The sequence below is a fragment of the Plectropomus leopardus genome, chromosome 7, assembly GCF_008729295.1.
Source record: "Plectropomus leopardus isolate mb chromosome 7, YSFRI_Pleo_2.0, whole genome shotgun sequence".
In the NCBI taxonomy this organism is placed as follows: Eukaryota; Metazoa; Chordata; class Actinopteri; order Perciformes; family Serranidae; genus Plectropomus; species Plectropomus leopardus.
This window is the reverse complement of record NC_056469.1, coordinates 8,002,476-8,020,897: the sequence shown is the minus strand read 5'-3', so window position 1 is coordinate 8,020,897 and position 18,422 is coordinate 8,002,476. Positions and strand designations below refer to the sequence as shown.

Below are 18,422 nucleotides of genomic sequence, written 5' to 3'. Positions count from 1 at the left end.
TTTTTCCTGTACCCTAATTTTAAACATGTAATCATAATAATCATAAATATTATTATAAATATACTTTTCTTGATATATTACCCTATTTATTTGATAGTTTTCTAATAATTCTCTCTCTCCCTTTTTTTAAAAAAAATCTAATTTATCAAGCATTTTCTTGTCACCGTTGACTATTTTTTGCAGGACAGTTCCTGCCAAGTTGCTGATTGCCTCTTTTCCCATGATTTTGGAAGAAATTAAACCAATAAATCTGCGTATGTTTCAAAGGTTGAAATGCTTGTGAACGGTGTCTGAACGCAACACAAGAAAACTGATGTTGGCCCTGGTTTCAAAGGGTTAAACACCTACGAATCCCCCTTGTGAACTGTAATGTAAGACAAGTAGGAGCTCTTAATCCTATTGACTATGTTTCCATAAAAAAAAACAGTACAATACAAAAATGTAGGTTTCATAGCTGCATATAACAACAGCACTACACAGGCCTGTAACCAGTGGCACATACACTGTGTGTGTAGCAGCACTGTAGACTGTGCTCTATACATTAGTGCAGCTGAGCACCTGTGATTCTGTAGATTTAAGTGTAGATGTGACTCCTGCAGTAATCACCAGCCGACAGTAACGGCGCTTATAGCTGGAGTGACTCACTATGCAATTACTCTCAGTGGTTCAATAGCCCCACTTCTCCATGGCAGCGCTCACTGACTTTACATTCCCATCAGGCTTTTATTAAAGTTAGGTGTCATGTGGCTCTTTATGCACTTGCCCAGAAGATCTGTCTGGATTTTTTTTGCATCGGAGTTGTGATCACTCTGATCTCAGTATTCATTTTAATTTAATTTCATGCTCTGCGAATACTACAGAATCCAACATTTAATAATATGATGAAAGAGGAAGCACTCAGGTGTCTGTACCCAGTTTAGCGAGATCAGCCTGATGGATGAGAACAACGACAACACAGTAAAGTGTAAACACTATAATCTTTTTCTGTTTCTCATGTGGATTAGTGGCTGGTTCATGTGTTTCAGCAAACATCACTGGATCACAGGGCATTATAGCATTATTATTAGCTTTATAGCATTAAAGCTGGTCAAATAATAACGTTTATGAGATTTTACCGGCAGCTTTGTTGTTTGTGGTTGCTGGACAATAGTAGCAATAGTAGATTTTTATGGCCATTGAGGGCAATGCAACGAGATGTAAACACAAAAAGTGTTTGCAAACTAAAAAGTTTATAATACATTTTTGTTAGGAAACAGTTACTCAGACACACAGCCATATTAGTACTGATTTAGAGTCGTGTTTGTGGTCTCCCAACAAAGGTCAGTTATTCAGTCTTTTAGCTCTGTTTGGGTTACATTATACTGTGGTGCAGATGTTGGGTTTTGGTCTCCGTAACTCATGACTAAATGCTGTTGTCCTAGGTCAAGATGATAGTAGCATGACAAGTTCGGAAGACATTGGATTTTGGTTACAGGCCAACTCAATACCAGCAAAATATCATCTGTCGTCAGTATTCTACATGAAACATACTTTGGCAAATTTGATCACCTGATGTTACAAGCCAGATCCAATCAATGTCTAACGATGCTGGTGGCCAGCTGAGGTTAGATGTGAAGTCTTGGTTGATTATTACAAGCAAATCCTTTCACATTATACAGTCACTGATCAATGTGTAAATATAAAAACACAGATGCGTGCAGCTTTAAATAGTAAATACCAAAAACTGGAGAATATGGAGGTTTAAGATTACACTCATTTAAATGTAAGCGTCTTTCAGTATTTTGTATTGTTTATTTTGTATGTGTATTTGTTTTCTTTTTTCTTTTTCTTTTCATGTGTTTGACATTTCTGTACATTATGATGTGTTACTCTGGCAGTCTAATTCAGTGTGATTCAGTTTGCTGTACATTGCAACATACAAGATTTTGAATATCCAAACATGCAAGTATTTATTAGTCAGCGTGACTGTCTGTGTGTGCTAGCGCTTGAGGACCACATATCGAGCTGCCTCGCACTGTCTCTCTTTCTTACTCACACTCACATATATGAATAATTGAAAAGGAGGTTGGGGGGAGACAGTGAGTCAGGAGATCCTGCTGAACTGTTGTTCAGCATCTCAATCTGAACAGATACTCTCTGCCGCTTTCCCTCTCTCTCTACCTACTGGGTTAGGATTCTTTCTCCCAATATTTTATCCAGCACATTTTCAAATCAACCAATGTCAGTTCACTGTAGCATTAGTTATTCATTGAATAGGGAGTTGATGAAAGGTTTTATTAATGCTTTATTAGTGCAGAACCATTCACCATCTGGCAACAAACCATTTTTAAATTTGTCGCTATAATCTCTTGTGCATTCATTTTCTTATTAGGACATGCTCTATGGTATATTTAATTATATAGATCTTAAATGGTTGTACAGTCTGGCAGAAGCACTGGCCCTCACTGTGGGAAAGAGAGAGAGAGACAGGCAGAGAGTGAGACCGACAGACTGAGATAGAGACAGACAGAGATGAAATGCGAATGATGATGCAGGCTGCTGACTCATCACCGCTGAAGGGATTATCCCCCTCACTTTGTGTGTGTGCATGTATGTGTGTGTGCTTCTGTTACTGCTTTGCTACTAAGGAGTACATGCACAGCAATCATTGCTGCATGATGAAAGCATGATAGAGGGAGCAGAAGCACGAGCATACTCGTAGCACGGCTGTCAAAGCAAAGTGACCTTGAATACATTTTTGCCTGATTATTCACGCAGTCCCTTTCCAACTACACGTACCATGGGCTATTTGACTTGATTTATTCATGGAAATAGACACCGGCATCATGAACCAGAAGAAAATCGCTATTGTTGTTTAGTCACAGAAAATGCCCAGTTGTGCCCACAGTTGTGTTTTTCATTGGAATGTCAATGCAAAGCAGAGAGACTCAGACAGGTTTAAAGTGGTTGTTTCAAAGCTGGAATATGCCATTGTTCAGTATCTCATGTCCCCGTATGGAAGAGAGTCCCCTTTGGTGTGAGGAAGGTTGCTTATTAAATTCTAAAGCAACACACATTTAGCACAGCATTTAGAACTAATAATGATAGGAATGTAAACACATAAAAACATTTTAAAAAATGATTAAAGACATTGGATCAATTTTAAGAAACTAAATTGCCGCTGCAAAAACTGATACATATTACCTTTTATTCTGCATTAATCAAACCAATCTACTACAAATCCATTATATCCTTCTTTGCAAGTACCATATGTTTGTCTTTTTTTATTTTGTGTGTCTCTTTTTTGTGTGTCCTCTCTAAATTCTGATATTTTACAGGTCAGTGAATGCAGCGCAGGTGGAACTTGGTCATGACTTATTTTTTTTCCCTCGGCGACAGTTTGAGGAGTTTGAGTCCTGGGGTGGATAACTGATCTGTCAATCCAGTCAGAGATGATCAGATAGCTGGATGAGAGGAACACCTGCTGTAGACTTTTAGACCCAGTGTAATGCCAGTGTAATGTAGTGTAGTGCAGTCAATAACAATAATTGAATATTTGAATAATGAACTCCAAGCTCCAAAAATTAAAAATCAGTTGGCATAGGTTTTAATTGTGGCGGGCCACCACAAATATATGAATATGTGGGAAACACAAGAAAGTTGGGTGCCGATCATTTGGTGTCTTTTAGAATCTAAATCCAATTGTCAGTATAAATGCAGCATTGTATGTTTCTGCAAACATTTATACATTTCAAATGTAGCAGATTTGTTGAGGCTTTGTTTCTTTATGTTTCAATTTTCTATATTATGTTGTGGCAACTGTTGTGAATGGGTGGTTTGGTTTAAGAACAAAAATCACATGTTTAGGGTTAGGGAAACATCGTGTTTGGAAGTCAGTTTGGTCGACAAAAAACATGTCTTGGACATGTCTTAAAATGATGTTAAAAAACACACTTGTCTTGGTCTCAGACTGTCGTCTGCTATATAGGTGCCATGCTTTTAACACTCCTCCTGCCAATGAGGAATGCTCAGTTCTATGTAATGTGAACTACGTCATGGGTGTGACATGTATAAATGTACTAGTCCTATATCTATGGTTTGCAGAAACATACAATTCCAACATTTTGTTGCACATTAAGTTGCACTGTAAGTGTGATTCAGATGCTTCAGGGTTTTGAAGGGTAAGACTGGTGTTCCATATTTGTCTTATTGTCAAAAAATCCCATGAAAAGACAAAACCAACAAAAAATTATTCTCCCTACATTTTCTTATTTCCCTGTCTGTGGCACTCTGCCAGAAGCCCATTTGTTGCTATTAAAAATGTAAATCTTTTTTAAAAAGTTCAGATATATATATATATATATATATATATATATATATATAGTATATATATATATATATATATATATATATTCATTTAAAAAGTTAAGTAAATTGCTTCAACAGCTTGGCACTGCAGTTTTTACCAAACATTCAAACTAGAGAAAATTATCCTTTTTTGAGACTCAGCAAACACTGTCTTTTGGACAAACAAACATTCAGTTTGTTTCACATCTTATTTTGAAGTAAAACTTTTACCTCCCAAACTTCAAATTGCTTATTACTCCACATCATTCTAGCTAGTGACAGATTGCTCAGTGTGTGAGGTGTAATGCCATTTAGTCTATATTAAGCCAGGAAGGAAAATCCAATAGACACCTCTCAGCTGTCTGCTGGCAGTAAATGTGCAGGATGCATATGACACTATTAATGAATCACAGGACTCAATAAAAGTTGCTCTGCGACTGCCCTGCTCTGCCAAATCAAGGCTTTTAAAATGATGGCGGTCATATTTGTTGTCCCGCTCTGTCCATCACAACGACTTACTATATCTCAATCCTCAGACTGTCTGTGAAGATATGCCCTGAGGTTTGCTACGGAGGACAGCTCACATATCTGCCAGTGAATATATATTTTTCACAGGCTTTCCTGTTATCTGTCAGATGCTGATAAACACAAGGACAGACACAAAACTGCAGACTGATCCCATTTATTAGGTACAAACAATGCAGGCTAAGCTTATAGTAGGTTGTCTTTTTGGTCAACTTACCAGTGACATTACTGAGTTCTATGTGAGTATATGGATCATAGTGACTATAATGTAGAGCAGTGGTTCCCAAATGGTCCAACCACAAGGACAGATTTTTCTTCTGTCATTAGTTCAAGGTCTACATAAGAGAGAAATTACAACATACTCAATTTTATTTCATAAAATGCAAACCACACAGTTACACATATATATTATATATATAAATTGCAAGAATAACAGAAATAGCACTTCAAAATAAAAAGCTGTGTGCCAGAAATTCACTGTTCTTTCAAAATAAAAGTGTATTTTTTACAAACTTGACAAGTTCATGAGTCACTTGCGGTTCATTCAGAATGGACCCGTGACCCACCAGTTGGGAACCACTGGTGTAGAGTGATTGTTCTCTTCAATGCACCATGCTTTAGCTTTAGCATAACACTTTTGTATAAACTTACAGTAGTTAGCTTGCATTTTCAAGTCTAAAGGTGGTTTTGTTAGATGGGAAATTGGCCATTTTCATAATATTTTTTTTTAAATTGGTAATTGTAAAAATATGTATTGATTGATTGAGCTTTAAAATAAATCTTGGCACTTAAAATGTTCATACTGTTGTCCTGCCATTGTTAGTTTATCATTGTGCTTTCCCTAAATAGTGAACTATATAGCATAGTAGAGCGCTTAAAGATACACAATGAAGGATTCTACAGAAAAAAACAATTTCTACACTCATACACTTATAATAGCACAACTTGGACACAAGCACATTTTTGCCATTCACTTCAGCACTCATGTGTTTCTGATGAACAGGGCAGAGAGCCTGATTCACATTGCAGTCCCTTCCTCCCCTCTGCTCTCTGTCTCTGCTGTGGAATATTCCGCTCTCTATCTGTCTGTTCTTGTATTTGACCGGCTGTAGAAAGAAATAAAGCAGCAGCCAGTGTGACTCACACCAGGCAATGGTGGGCATAATGTGAAGCACTAATCGAAATACATTTCATTAAGATGGAAAATGGCAGCCTCCAGATGCAATTCTGTTGATAAAAAATAGCTCCACATGCCTGCACAAATAAGTCTGCTACTCAATAAATAGGCATTGGATATGAAAATAACACAAAATTTAGACAATTCAATTGCGTGGCCTAATACAGTAAAGTGGTAGTCAATAATGATAATAGGTGTTTTTTTGCTAAGGTAATTTTTTTTTTACACAAGTGGTAATATCTTGAAATAAGATTGAACACCTCACTACTATAGTAAAAGTAAGTAAAAAAACAGCTGATTAACACTGAACACAAGTGAAAATATCTGATTTCATTTGAGGATGTTCTGCTTATTTGATGGAACAATGCTCAGAGAGATACATGCTGAATTAAGGTGGAAATTAGGATGTGAGAGAGTGTGGCTGTGAAATGCAGCAAAGCCCAGACCCACCACATTCACGCTGGTACACTCCTGTTTGTCATTTCTCACCCATCTGTTATCAGCACTTGAATATAAGGCTTTCAGCACACGTTGTACCTGTGTCTCTCCCCTGCAAACATCCACCATCTGACCTCCTGTTCTTCCTCTCCTCAATGTGTCTCAGACTTGATCCAGGCCACCCAGGAGACCAATGTGAACGTCCCACAGATGGCCGACACGCTGATGGAGAGGGCCGGCAATGCCAGCTGGGTGGTGGTTTTCAAAGCCCTGATCACCACACACCACCTCATGGTGCACGGCAACGAGGTGAGATTCTAACCTGCTGCTGCTGGTTTTAATGTCTGGTCAAATGAAGGAGGGGAAGTGAGTAAGTATTTATCTTCCCTTGAGCCACGTACTTTAGCCCAACTTATCCACTGACCAATGCAGTATGGTAATTGCCCCCTGTAGAGACAAAAGACAGGTTGTATTGGGAAGCTGTCCAATGTAAAGTTTTGCTCAACAAGGGCGTTGCTGCTCAGTCAACTTTCCATAGAAGACAAAAGTTAGACCCACATTTACCTGTTAAAAAAAACACACTGAAGCATCAGCATAGATTCCCTTTCATGCATGTAAATGCAAGATGTAGCTTTGATCTGTGTTCATTCAGCCATGATACAAGCGTAAAAGGCAGAAATAACTCATCAGCCTGCTAGTATTTGATCTAAGTTCAAATGTGCAACAGTAAGAGCAAGTTATGTTGGGTAAGGATAAGACAATAGAGCAACTTGCGTGACTATAACCTAGGAGCATCCAGCCATTAAGGATGCAGATAACTTCGAGGACCAAAGCAAAGCTAAAAGGTGAATGAATACAGGACTTACATTTAGTAGGTGGACAGCAACACAACTCAAAATGTATACTTATGTTGCCCCATATCTGCTTGATGTCTAAATAGGCAACTGTTTATTCACACATAATAACTAAATAAGGTGACAATATGGCAGTTTTGTACAGCTTGCCATGCTGCCCACAAGTGGCAAATATAAATTAATGCAGCTTTAAAGCTACTGTAAGGGAGATTAAAGGCAAATGTTGGATGTTATGAGTAGTTGGCAGTAATCCACTCCGAGGTCTTCTCTGCACAATTCGCTTTACATTTTTACTATTGCTTCATGGTTGTAAATTTGGCCTCAACAGCAGTCGGGGAATTAGCAGAGGGACTTGCCTTCTGCTTCCTGGTCCTGACCCCCTGACCCAATTTATGTCCTGACAACGGAAGAAAAGGAAGAGCTCTGAATGGGCAACGAGGAATAACTCGAAGAGATAAACAGATGCTCCTTTATAGCCCAGCGAAGAACCCAAACTGCCACTGAGTTACAGATGACATGAGGGGGGGGGGGATTCTCAGCTATTGAAGAGAGAAAGAGAGGAGGCAAGAGAAATTCGAATTTATTCGATGGGGACTGCGAAGACAAAGAGAAATACTGTGAGTTCAATCCATCAGCTAATTTAGTCATTCATTTATCATTCTTATTTACTTTTCTTTATTCCAAATCGTGGAGTGGGAGGGGTTGCCTTCCCAGCATGCATTGGGTGCAAAGCAGAAGAGATTTAGTGATATGAAGATAATAGCTTTAACCTCTGTGGTCAATACAGCTGGTGTCAGGGGAAAAAGGATAGATTGTGATGTAATGGGCCGAAATGGTATACCATGGCCCTTCACACATTCACACACACACACACAGACACAGACATTTCACACTGTTTGTGCAATTATCTGTGTGATATGGACACGAAAGCTCACAAGGACTTGTGTCTGAACCATGCAATTATGTCTGACAATTATAGGTTATATATAGATATATATATTTAAGCAGGATAGGTTCTATTGAGATTGCAAATCTCATTTTCAAGTGAGTCCACTGGTAAAGATAGGCAGCAGCACAAGATACAAGCAAGTGATTATTAGAAGACACAAAACAGGAGAGCAGATAATAACATAATATTTGACATCCTATTGAACAAAGTGCAGTCCAAGCCCAGCAAAAATATCTATATAAGCCATGCATGGATTGCTGAATGTATCTGGGCACAGGGTCAGGGGCCCAAAGTGTTAGGGGCCCCTCCTGGCCTTCACCTGCAAAATGTCACTCAAATTAACACGTACTGAAAATTACCACAGAACCAAAAAAAAGGAATAAGGATGCACAACGACTCAAAAATCAATTAAAAACAAGAGGCAAAACACTACAAAGTCTGTGTCTTGCTCCTATGTAGGAAAGGTACTGGGGCCTTTTATATAACAGTGCCCCATCTCATGTTTCGTTCATGCTTTAAGCACCAGCACCCTAAAGACTCTGTCTCCAGGTTTTTCAAAATGGATTTAAAGCAGTCAGAGAAATCAAAAAACAGTTTTAAAATGGTTCACAATTTATTCCAGTCTAATGGTGCAGAAAACCTAAAAGACCTTTTCCCACTCTATGTGCAGACAAAAACATAAAAGTCCTGTGACCGCAGAAGTACTGTGCAGCACTCTTCTGTGAAATATAAATACAAAGATAGAAAAGGAGCATGCCAAGAATTGCCCTGTATATAAAAAAAGTATATCAGTGTGTTTGCCTGCGGGCTGCCAGAGCACACCATCCTACCTGGGAGTAAAGCTCACGGTGTTGAGTCAAGGCTTTGCAGTTTGTGATGAATCTAAGTAAAGCATGGTAAACTGTATCAATCAATGCCTGAGCCGAGGCATGCGTATAAAAGATCCCTGTTGTCCAACACAGGAAAAAATGAGGCAGCAACAAGTCTTTCAACTTCTAAAATAGAAATGTAATTTCGTCTAGTGCCTTGTGTCTCCTGAGACGTGTGTGTTTTTAGCCAGTGCTTTGCTGTCGTAGTGCCTCTGATGTTGATAGAGAGCATTGACTGGAGAGAGAATGAAAGTGAAAAGAAAATGGGAGGAGGGGAGGTAATGTGTAGCTCATCATTTCTTCAGGGAGAATTTCTCATTCTTAACCTCCCTTCATGATTGTATGCTCTGTTTTGCACAAATGCAGCCACTGAATAAACAGTGGCGTGTGTGTGTGTGTGTGTGTGTGTGTGTGTGTGTGTGTGTGTGTTATTCATATGTGTCTCTGTAGTGAGCTTATTCTTGCAGGGCTGCAGAGAGCTCCAATTTATCTTTATTATACTGTATCCCTTGGTCCCCTCCACGGGTCTAATTCATATTCGCGCCCTCCCACTCATGGAGGCTGCAGCATTGCTCCTTTAATGCTGCGTTTCTCTCTCATCACCAAAGAGAAAGACCAGTATAGAATCACACCTCTTATATTAATTCCACTTTCTGTTACAGGCACATTCACAGGTTTGTGGTAGAGTGCTGAAAGTGCTGAACAGCCCCTTTGAGATAGCTGTGAACATCAAACAAACCTTCCTTTCTTATATTTGAGATGGAGCCATCTGTTTGAAAATGATCATGACAATATATAAGCCACGACTGCTGACGTATAATGTGTTTATTTATAACTTTGAGGTACAATCTAGGGTTATTTCCCATTTAATTACAATATATATTTTTTCACTTTATTTAATTAAAAAAATTATCCATCCAAGTTATTTAAGTGAGACGCCATAATTTATTGAATCTGTTACTTTTTAAGTTTTCATCAGAGATGTTAATTAACATAAGCTATTTGTATCTTTTTTTTTTTTTTACCGTATTTGTGCCTGACAAAGAACTAAACCCTCTGTGTGTGTGTGTGTGTGTGTGTGTGTGTGTGGGTGTGTCTGTGTGTGTGTGTGTGTGTGTGTGTGTGTGTGTGTGTGTGTGTGTGTGTGTGTGTGTGTGTTCTCTCTTGCAGAGATTCCTGCAGTTTCTGGCATCTAGAAACACCTTGTTCAACCTCAGCAACTTCCTGGACAAAACTGGCTCTCACGGTGGGTGGTGTGTTTCTTTCCCTCCTGTCTTTGACTTAACCAGCCCTCCTCCAATTTTCAACTCTGATTCATCCTTTTATTCTGACCTTTCCACTAGCAGTTTTTACCACTTTTTTTGTGTGCTCACACTTACATTTAAGATATTTAGCATATTTTTAAGTAGCTATAGTAAATGCAATAGCAGAACAATCTTAAATGTTACAACCAACATAATTATTCCTCCATCCATCCCTCAGTTTCCCCCACTCCCCTCAATTAAACCCATCTCCATGGAGATAAACACTGGGTTCACAGTCTGTTGTCATGGATATTAAGTCTGCAGGGTGACTGGAGTATTTAGTTTAAATAGCCAAATTGTACATTTTTGATACTCGGGGAGACCAGGCGTGGTGGGCATGGTTTTCACTATCTGCTGTATTTCTCTGGCTTACTTTACTTACTTTAACACATTTTGTTTTGGTTAACCATTTAAGCGCTACGTCATTGGAGACTGTGCATGTGTGTTCTAATGAGTGTGTCTTCCTCAGGCTACGACATGTCCACGTTCATCAGACGCTACAGCCGCTATCTCAATGAGAAAGCCTTCGCCTACAGACAGATGGCTTTTGACTTTGGCCGAGTCAAGAAAGGGTACGATTTAATTTTTATCACGACACTGCCCTGCATGACTCTTTCCGCATTTTTATCGATTTTTAAAACTGCTTTGTTAGATTACCCAGAACCAGAACATGCCCCCTCCTTACTTGCCCTCCATATCCATCAGAATAACACACATCCCACTAGGGTCCCGTCCGTGCGTGGGATGAACTCCAGCATGGCGTTGGGCCAAGTGCATGGCTTTGCCGCGTGTACCGAGTACAGAGATGAATACAGAGAGGGTTATTACTCATGCTCAGGGAGTGGACGGCTCTGTTTAGCTGGCAGACACAAGGTCCCTGTGGCTACATAAGCTGGCACTGAAAAATGCAGACTACTGAATAGAGATTAGACACTTTGGTGGATATGTGTGGCCTGTACAGACAGGTACTCTATGTGTTGACAGAAAGTATGCGGATATGTCTCTCTGCCTCATGGCTGATGCTTAGTTCTCACATTTTCTCTTTACTTCTGTCTCCCTCTGTCTCAGGGCTGAGGGAGTGATGAGGACCATGTCAGTGGAGAAGCTGTTGAAAGGGATGCCCACCCTGCAGAGCCAGATCGACGCACTGCTGGATTTCGAAGTGAGTGACACTTGCTAATAGGAAACAAAGTCACTTTACAAGGTTACTCAATTTGTTGAGGGATTAGCACAGTCAAGAAAAAAGCTGCCAGATGAATTTAACAAAGCTTAGTGCTGTAGCAGCATCTATGACCTGCCAATTACAGCCTCCTCACATGTATGACCATTCTCACACATCTATCTATCCATCTATCCATCTATCTATCTATCTATCTATCTATCTATCTGTCTATCTATCCATATCTATCTGTGCATCTGTCCATCCATCCATCCATCCATCCATCCATCAATGGATACACATGTAAAATCCTTTATTTTGTATGCCTTTAATAGCAGTGTTACAAAAAAAAATAAATAAATATATATGTATATATATGTGTACATATATATATATATATATATATATATGTATATATCTTCTATAGCGGCTGGCGAGATAGCGGCTGTTCTCTCCGGAGTCTCCGGCTTCTTCCCACAGTCCTTAGGTGTGACTGTGAGCGTGAAAGGTTGTCTGTCTATATGTGTTGGCCCTACGATGGTACAGGGTACATCCTGGTCTGGCAACCAGGATGTACCCTGCCTTCTGCCCCGATGACAGCTGCCCCCCCGCCCCGACCCTTGTGCGGACAAGTGGTTACAGAATATGAATGAATATATATATTGGGGTCATTTTGTTTATTTATTTATTTATTTATTTATTTATCTTCTACCATATTCCCATGTCTTAGATCTATCCCTGCTCCAACACAGCTGATTCAAATGATCAACTCGTAATAAACCCATGAAGCTGCACGATAACGAGCTGATCATTTAATTCAGCTGTGCTGCAGCAGGGAGAGATATAAAACTTGCAGGACAAGTGGTGCTTGAGAAGAGGTTTGGGAAACGCTGTATTATAGTATAAACTGTATTCATGTACGTTATAAAAGTATTAACCTGTAATATTGTATGCCTTTGGTGAAATTTTATTGTCTTTTTCATTTATGACTGCTTTTAAGTTTGTCTTTCAAAAGCTAGTTTGTGCTCCATCTGTTTATCTCTTAAATCTTAACCACACTTCCTTTTTACTGTTTTTTTCTTGCCGTAGGTGCATGCACAGGAACTGAACAATGGGGTGATAAATGCCTGCTTTCTCCTACTCTTCAAAGATCTGATCAAGTTATATGCCTGCTACAATGACGGCATCATTAACCTGCTAGGTAAAGAATCACTCCTTTCCCTTTTTCACTGGATTTATTAGATAATCTTTGACCAAAAGTACCCATAAAGGATAGCGCTATTATTATTTTTTTTATTCCATTTCAAACGAAAGCCATAAAATTGTTGTAACAATACATCGATCTGGGTCAATATATCAATTTAATGATTATCAATCCAACATCATCAATGCAAAGAAAAAAAAAACATGGATACATATTCTTTCAATACTTACCAACGTCCCTACCCTTCTTGTTGCAATCAGCTTCAATCTGCTCCTACAGTATAACAGAAGAAACCTGTAGGACTGTAGGTGGGATCAACTCAAAATAAAATTTTGAGTTTTAATAGAGGAACACTATACCACAGAAGAATAAGATGTATCAAGCTTTTGTTACCCAGACAATACCTACCTTACCTACCTTAGTAAGATGAATTAATCGTTGGTTTTGTTCTTCATTAGATTCATGATATTTGTTGAAAAAGAAAAAAAAGAGAATATCACCAGTTTTATCTTAACAGGAACTCAAAGATTCTCTATGATCTCTGTTATCCAGAAAAGTTTTTCCAGATGAAGAGAAGCCAGTGTAAAGATGGCCTGGAGATCTACAAAAGATTCCTCACACGAATGACTCGGGTTTCAGAATTCTTCAAAATTGCGGAGGTAGCTTGCTGAACAAATTATATCACTGAATATCTTGTACTTCTCGGTAACTGTTGCATTGAAATGTCATTTTCTCCCTTTACAGCAAGTGGGAATAGACAAAAATGACATACCTGAACTCACTCAGGTAAGACTGACTCAAGCTTTTCCTTGTATTTACTTTCGGTGAATTGTTATTACTGGGTTTTTGGCGTTTTTTAGGCTCCATACTAACAGAGCATGTCAGTACTGAGTTTTTCCTAACTGTACTGCATGTCGTGTGAATGTCTAAAGCCACCATATGTTTTTCCCTCCTGCTGTGTTCATTATTTTTGCTCCTCTTTGATGATAATCAGACAGCCACACTATGTTTAAAAAAGAGGCTACTGTGTCCCATGTGCTCTTCCATCCTTCATACACCCAATAAGATGTGGTTGTCTGGTGATTGATGGCCCCTGTGCCCTCCTTCTCTTTTCACTTCCAGAGATGCAGATTGATCATTCAGGCTGAGAGAGTGAGTAGTGAGCACAGAGCTAACTTTGGGGAGCAAACAGCTTAGGGAAGGTTAACATCCGAACTCTCTTTGAGTGCACTGTATTGAAGCATACTGCACACAGCAAGTGCACACCCAGCAGACAGACACCGGGCGCTCTGATGAAGTTGGATGATGTGACTGGAGTTGTCGATTGGATAAGCTGTGTTATGCTGAGCAATGCTGCTGACCAGGCGGCTGTTTTCTGCTGCTAAAACTCTGAGCTAAACGTAGTTTTAGTTCAACAACTGTGTAAAGACACAGCAGATTGTTATCCTCAGATTATGCTGGAGTTTCCAGAACAGCTGTAGAGTTACTGTAAGGGTTATTTCTGCCTTTTTTAAGTCCTAATTTTTGGGTCACTGACCAATATAAGTGATCGATGAGAAACCTAATTTCTCTTCTTGGCTCCCGAATTAGTCCCAGTCCTCTAAACTGTGACCTGTTGTGGAAACTCTACAACTAAGGTTATCCTTTCAGATGGTAGTATGGATGACTTGCATGAGCATGCTGTAATGCTGCCTGATTAAACTCAGGTTGATAGGTCACGGAGAGCTAATGGTATAAAACAGACCATGCCGAATGGAGCATGGAACTGTTATGTATGACTCTTGTAGAGTAGAGTATTTGAAGGGTATGTTGGATCTGCAGAGCCAATCAAATTCATTAACTCATGTCAATGAATTTTGTCAAAGCCCTGTCATGGTTGGAGCGTTGCAAGATTAGCTTGAGTCAAAGCTAAATCGATTTACTGGAATTGTGGCCAAAATATACACGACTATAGATTGTGGTAATTATGCTAACCCAATATACTATACTAACCCTAACACATTTGCTTTCTTGCCAAGAGTGTACTGAGAAGATGTTATACCTCTCTCATGTATATACTGTATGCTAAATATAAAGCTAGATCCAGCAGATGCTTAGCTTAGCTTAGCATGAACACTTGAAAAAAGGGGAAATAGGTAGTCTGGTTGCATCAAAGCCACCTGACGACCTAGAAATGAGACTCAGCATAGCTCTCCTCAGTATTGCATACTGAAGTTTTCAGCTATTATTTGTTCTTTTACATCATTCACTCCTTTAACAAAGTTCTTGAAAGAATATGATTAACATGTACTGCTACCCATACAGATGCATCCAGACTTGTTGCATTTAGTTGCAAATTTTACATGAATGTGACCACAATGGTTGCAATAGTTTTTTTTTCCTGAAAAGGCTTCTAAAATGTGAAAAATGTAAACATGTCTTGCAGCCACATTACATTCAGATGCCTCTACCTAGACATTTTATCATTTCTGCCCCCTTAGTTTTTTTTTCCCGTTTGAATTTCTGTCTTCGAAATTTCAGTTTAAAATACCGTACATGTCTTTTTAATGACATTTTTCTTCTTATCCCTGTCCTGCAGCAATTTTTTTGACACTTAATAGTCAAATGTTTCCACTGAAGTCTCTTACACTAGAAAAGCGTGTGAGTACTGACATGCAGGTTTGCTTTTAGCATGAGGCTAAGATCTGTTCATGGGGTTTGGGGTTAGTTAGTCATTAGTGTGAGAAATTGTAGAGAACTGCCGAACTGTCTGAGCTAGTGAGATAAAGTGAAACACAGACACTGAATAAATACTACGTCATTGACCCTAGTTGAATGATGCCACCATTTTTCCTTAGGTAAGTAGCTGCAGTCTTTCAACTAATACTCTGCCATAAATTAGCAGGATAACATCATTAATCTTCACAGTCCGACCTACATATCTCCAAGGCCCCTGTCTGTAAAAATGAGCTACCGTATGGGCGATAAAGTTTCGATTAACGTGTCCATTAGGGCTAACCATATCAATCTCCCTGATCCCTCAAACTATAGAGGATTAATCTCAGTCCTAGCTACCGATTTATACTATTATCCCTTCTAGGAGGCATTACATCAGCACAAACAAGACACAATAATATACCATCTGACTGATTTTGTAGAGGTATCATATCATCACTCATGCATACTTGAGTTCTATTTTTTTTTTTTAGAACAGTGAGTAAATGTAGGAAACACTGCACATGATGGCAAAGTGTGTCATATCAGATCATTTTCTAAACATACATTTGAAGGCCTGGAATGGTTCAGCAACTTTTTATATTGGCATAAAGATGACAACTTCTTCTGCTTAAGTCTCAGAGTCCCAGTAATAGTTGTTATGTCTGTCCTTTGTCTGCCGTCTTTGTTCTTGCTGTTGAGGACAGACACTTTAAAGTCTCCGTATGATAAATATTCTCCCTCTCAGTCAGTGCCAAGACAAAAAATGATCAGCCCTCTCTGCCTTGTTGGACCCTCAAAGTTTTAGGGATGATAGAGTAGACAGGTTTGAATGGATAGGCCCAGGAAATGAAGCAGGGAATTAAGGAAAGTGAATCATGTTATTGGCTGAATTAGCTTTGACCTCTCTTAATATGCCTACTGGATATTGTACGATCCTTTTTACTGCATGTCGGGAGGTGATAATGTCTCATTTGGCTTGGTTGAGCATGCAGCTTTGCATCATGGCTGGCTGAAGCATTGTTCTTTCTATTAGCATTGAGATTAATCCTTTTTCTGTTTATCTTTCTATTGTTGTTTTAATGTTAATTGTTTTGTTGGGGGCTTTTTTGTGTGTATGTCCTTTTTTTATCGCTCACTTGAATTTGAAACACGATGCTATGGACACATGTGGTTGGTACTCAAAAAATACAGATGCCCAGAAGCCTTGGTCTGGGCTTGTGATGGTTTATTTGTGTTGCCATTCATCACAGAAGCATTTAAGGACAAAACAGCTGAAATAGACTAATAAATGCATGAATTGAGAAGTAGGGATGGGAAATGAGTACCAGTTCCAGTTGAGAACTGGTTCCAAATTGTCTGATCCATTGGAATCATATGGCTCTGAGTTTATCCATTCCTTTTGTCAGTGCCAGCATGTTTTCTGGCCTTTTGTGCATTGTAAAGCAATGACGTCAAAGTCAAACTTGCAACAAGGAGGAGTCATGGTGGAGGGGAAAGTAAGCAAGGTTGAAAAGACAGTAAGGTTGGAAATGCCAGCAACATGCTGAAACGTCTTTCTGCAAAAAATTCCAGGAATGACATGTATATGGCACTCTATATATGAGGGCTGCTGTTTCTGAACCAAGCAGCACATCCGTTACTGAGGGAAGTTAATCTATTTTATAACAATGCTGAAAATTTGTGGAGGCCTTGTTTTTTCAACAAAATAAATTGATCAGTAACAAATGCTGCATCAGATCAAATCAGCAATTCCCATCCCTATTCAGAGTTATGCAGTTCTGCAATATTATTAAGAAATGGCAGGATTTGTCAAACTGGCAATTTGGAAAGCATAATTTTTCTCCTGTAGACAATCATAGATGAAGTTTTGGAATTTGCAAGCTGATGTTGGTACTGTAAAGTTGAAATGTGTATATGAGCACCAATTGGATAGCAGTTAAAATTGCAACTGACGATATTATCACCAAAATGTAGCGTGAACATCAAAAATAGCAATGCGTCTCTCCCTGAGGCCAGCAAAAGACTGAAGTTGAGAGATGAATCAATCGGAGAATATTGTGAAGTGAGTCAGTGCTGTCATGTCGATGTTGATTAGATTATTTAGAAAAACTGCATGAGGAAGATGATTTTCAGTGCACCAGTGGGAGAAGACATGAAGTCTCAGCCACTGTCAGGATATTAGGCACCCGGTGTGCCATGTAGAAGAAGATGGAGATGTACCATTGTGACATCATCCTGAGCAAACATCACATTAGATGTCTGTTTGATAAATGTGCAGCATACTGTGGTTCATGTCCAAACTCTGAAGAACTCATATTCCAAGAGGAGACAGAGTCAAATAAACAGCCAAAATCAAATGTGATGAACAGGAATAACTCCTTTTTTCAGCATTTCTATTTAACTGTGGTTCACTGTGTTCTACTATGCTGTATATCAGTATTGTCAGCCCTCTGACCATACTAAGCCTTCATAATGTGTTCATGTCCCTGCTGTATCAACCTCTGTTTATTATTCTACAGGCCCCAGAAAGTCTTCTTGAGTCCCTGGAGACCCACCTGAACACGCTGGAGGGAAAGAAGCCGTAAGTAGCTCTATATATCTACAAACTGATTTATGTTTTAATCGTTTATTAGCAGCAAAAGATTTGAAGCTTCTAATTATCCTGTAATTATATATTTTAATGCTTCTTGCCATGCTGAAGCCTTGTTCGTAGTCATTAAGGTTAAGGATATTTTGGCAGTCCATTATGCACGTGGGATTGTTCGGAGGTTGTTGCAGTGATTTAGCACTTCCTGTGTGGTCTATTTGATCTTTGGTCAGTGTTACATCAGTGCTTATCTACATTATTTCCCTACAGTTAATTTTCTAACATGTCATTTCCTCTGTCTTTATTCAACTCAGAGAGGATAAGTAAGTATTC

The 18,422-nt window shown here is 39.0% G+C and overlaps 1 protein-coding gene across 1 annotated transcript in view; it reads left to right on the top strand.

The window, feature by feature from the left end:
* Positions 1 to 18,422, top strand: part of snap91a (synaptosome associated protein 91a) — a 74,879-nt gene that overhangs the window by 34,116 nt on the left and 22,341 nt on the right. Inside the window, exons 3-10 of the mRNA XM_042490761.1 lie at positions 10,309 to 10,384; positions 10,912 to 11,014; positions 11,511 to 11,604; positions 12,691 to 12,802; positions 13,358 to 13,464; positions 13,550 to 13,591; positions 18,022 to 18,083; positions 18,404 to 18,412. Coding sequence (XP_042346695.1) covers positions 10,309 to 10,384; positions 10,912 to 11,014; positions 11,511 to 11,604; positions 12,691 to 12,802; positions 13,358 to 13,464; positions 13,550 to 13,591; positions 18,022 to 18,083; positions 18,404 to 18,412 — 605 coding nt within the window. The remainder of the gene's footprint in view (positions 1 to 10,308; positions 10,385 to 10,911; positions 11,015 to 11,510; positions 11,605 to 12,690; positions 12,803 to 13,357; positions 13,465 to 13,549; positions 13,592 to 18,021; positions 18,084 to 18,403; positions 18,413 to 18,422) is intronic.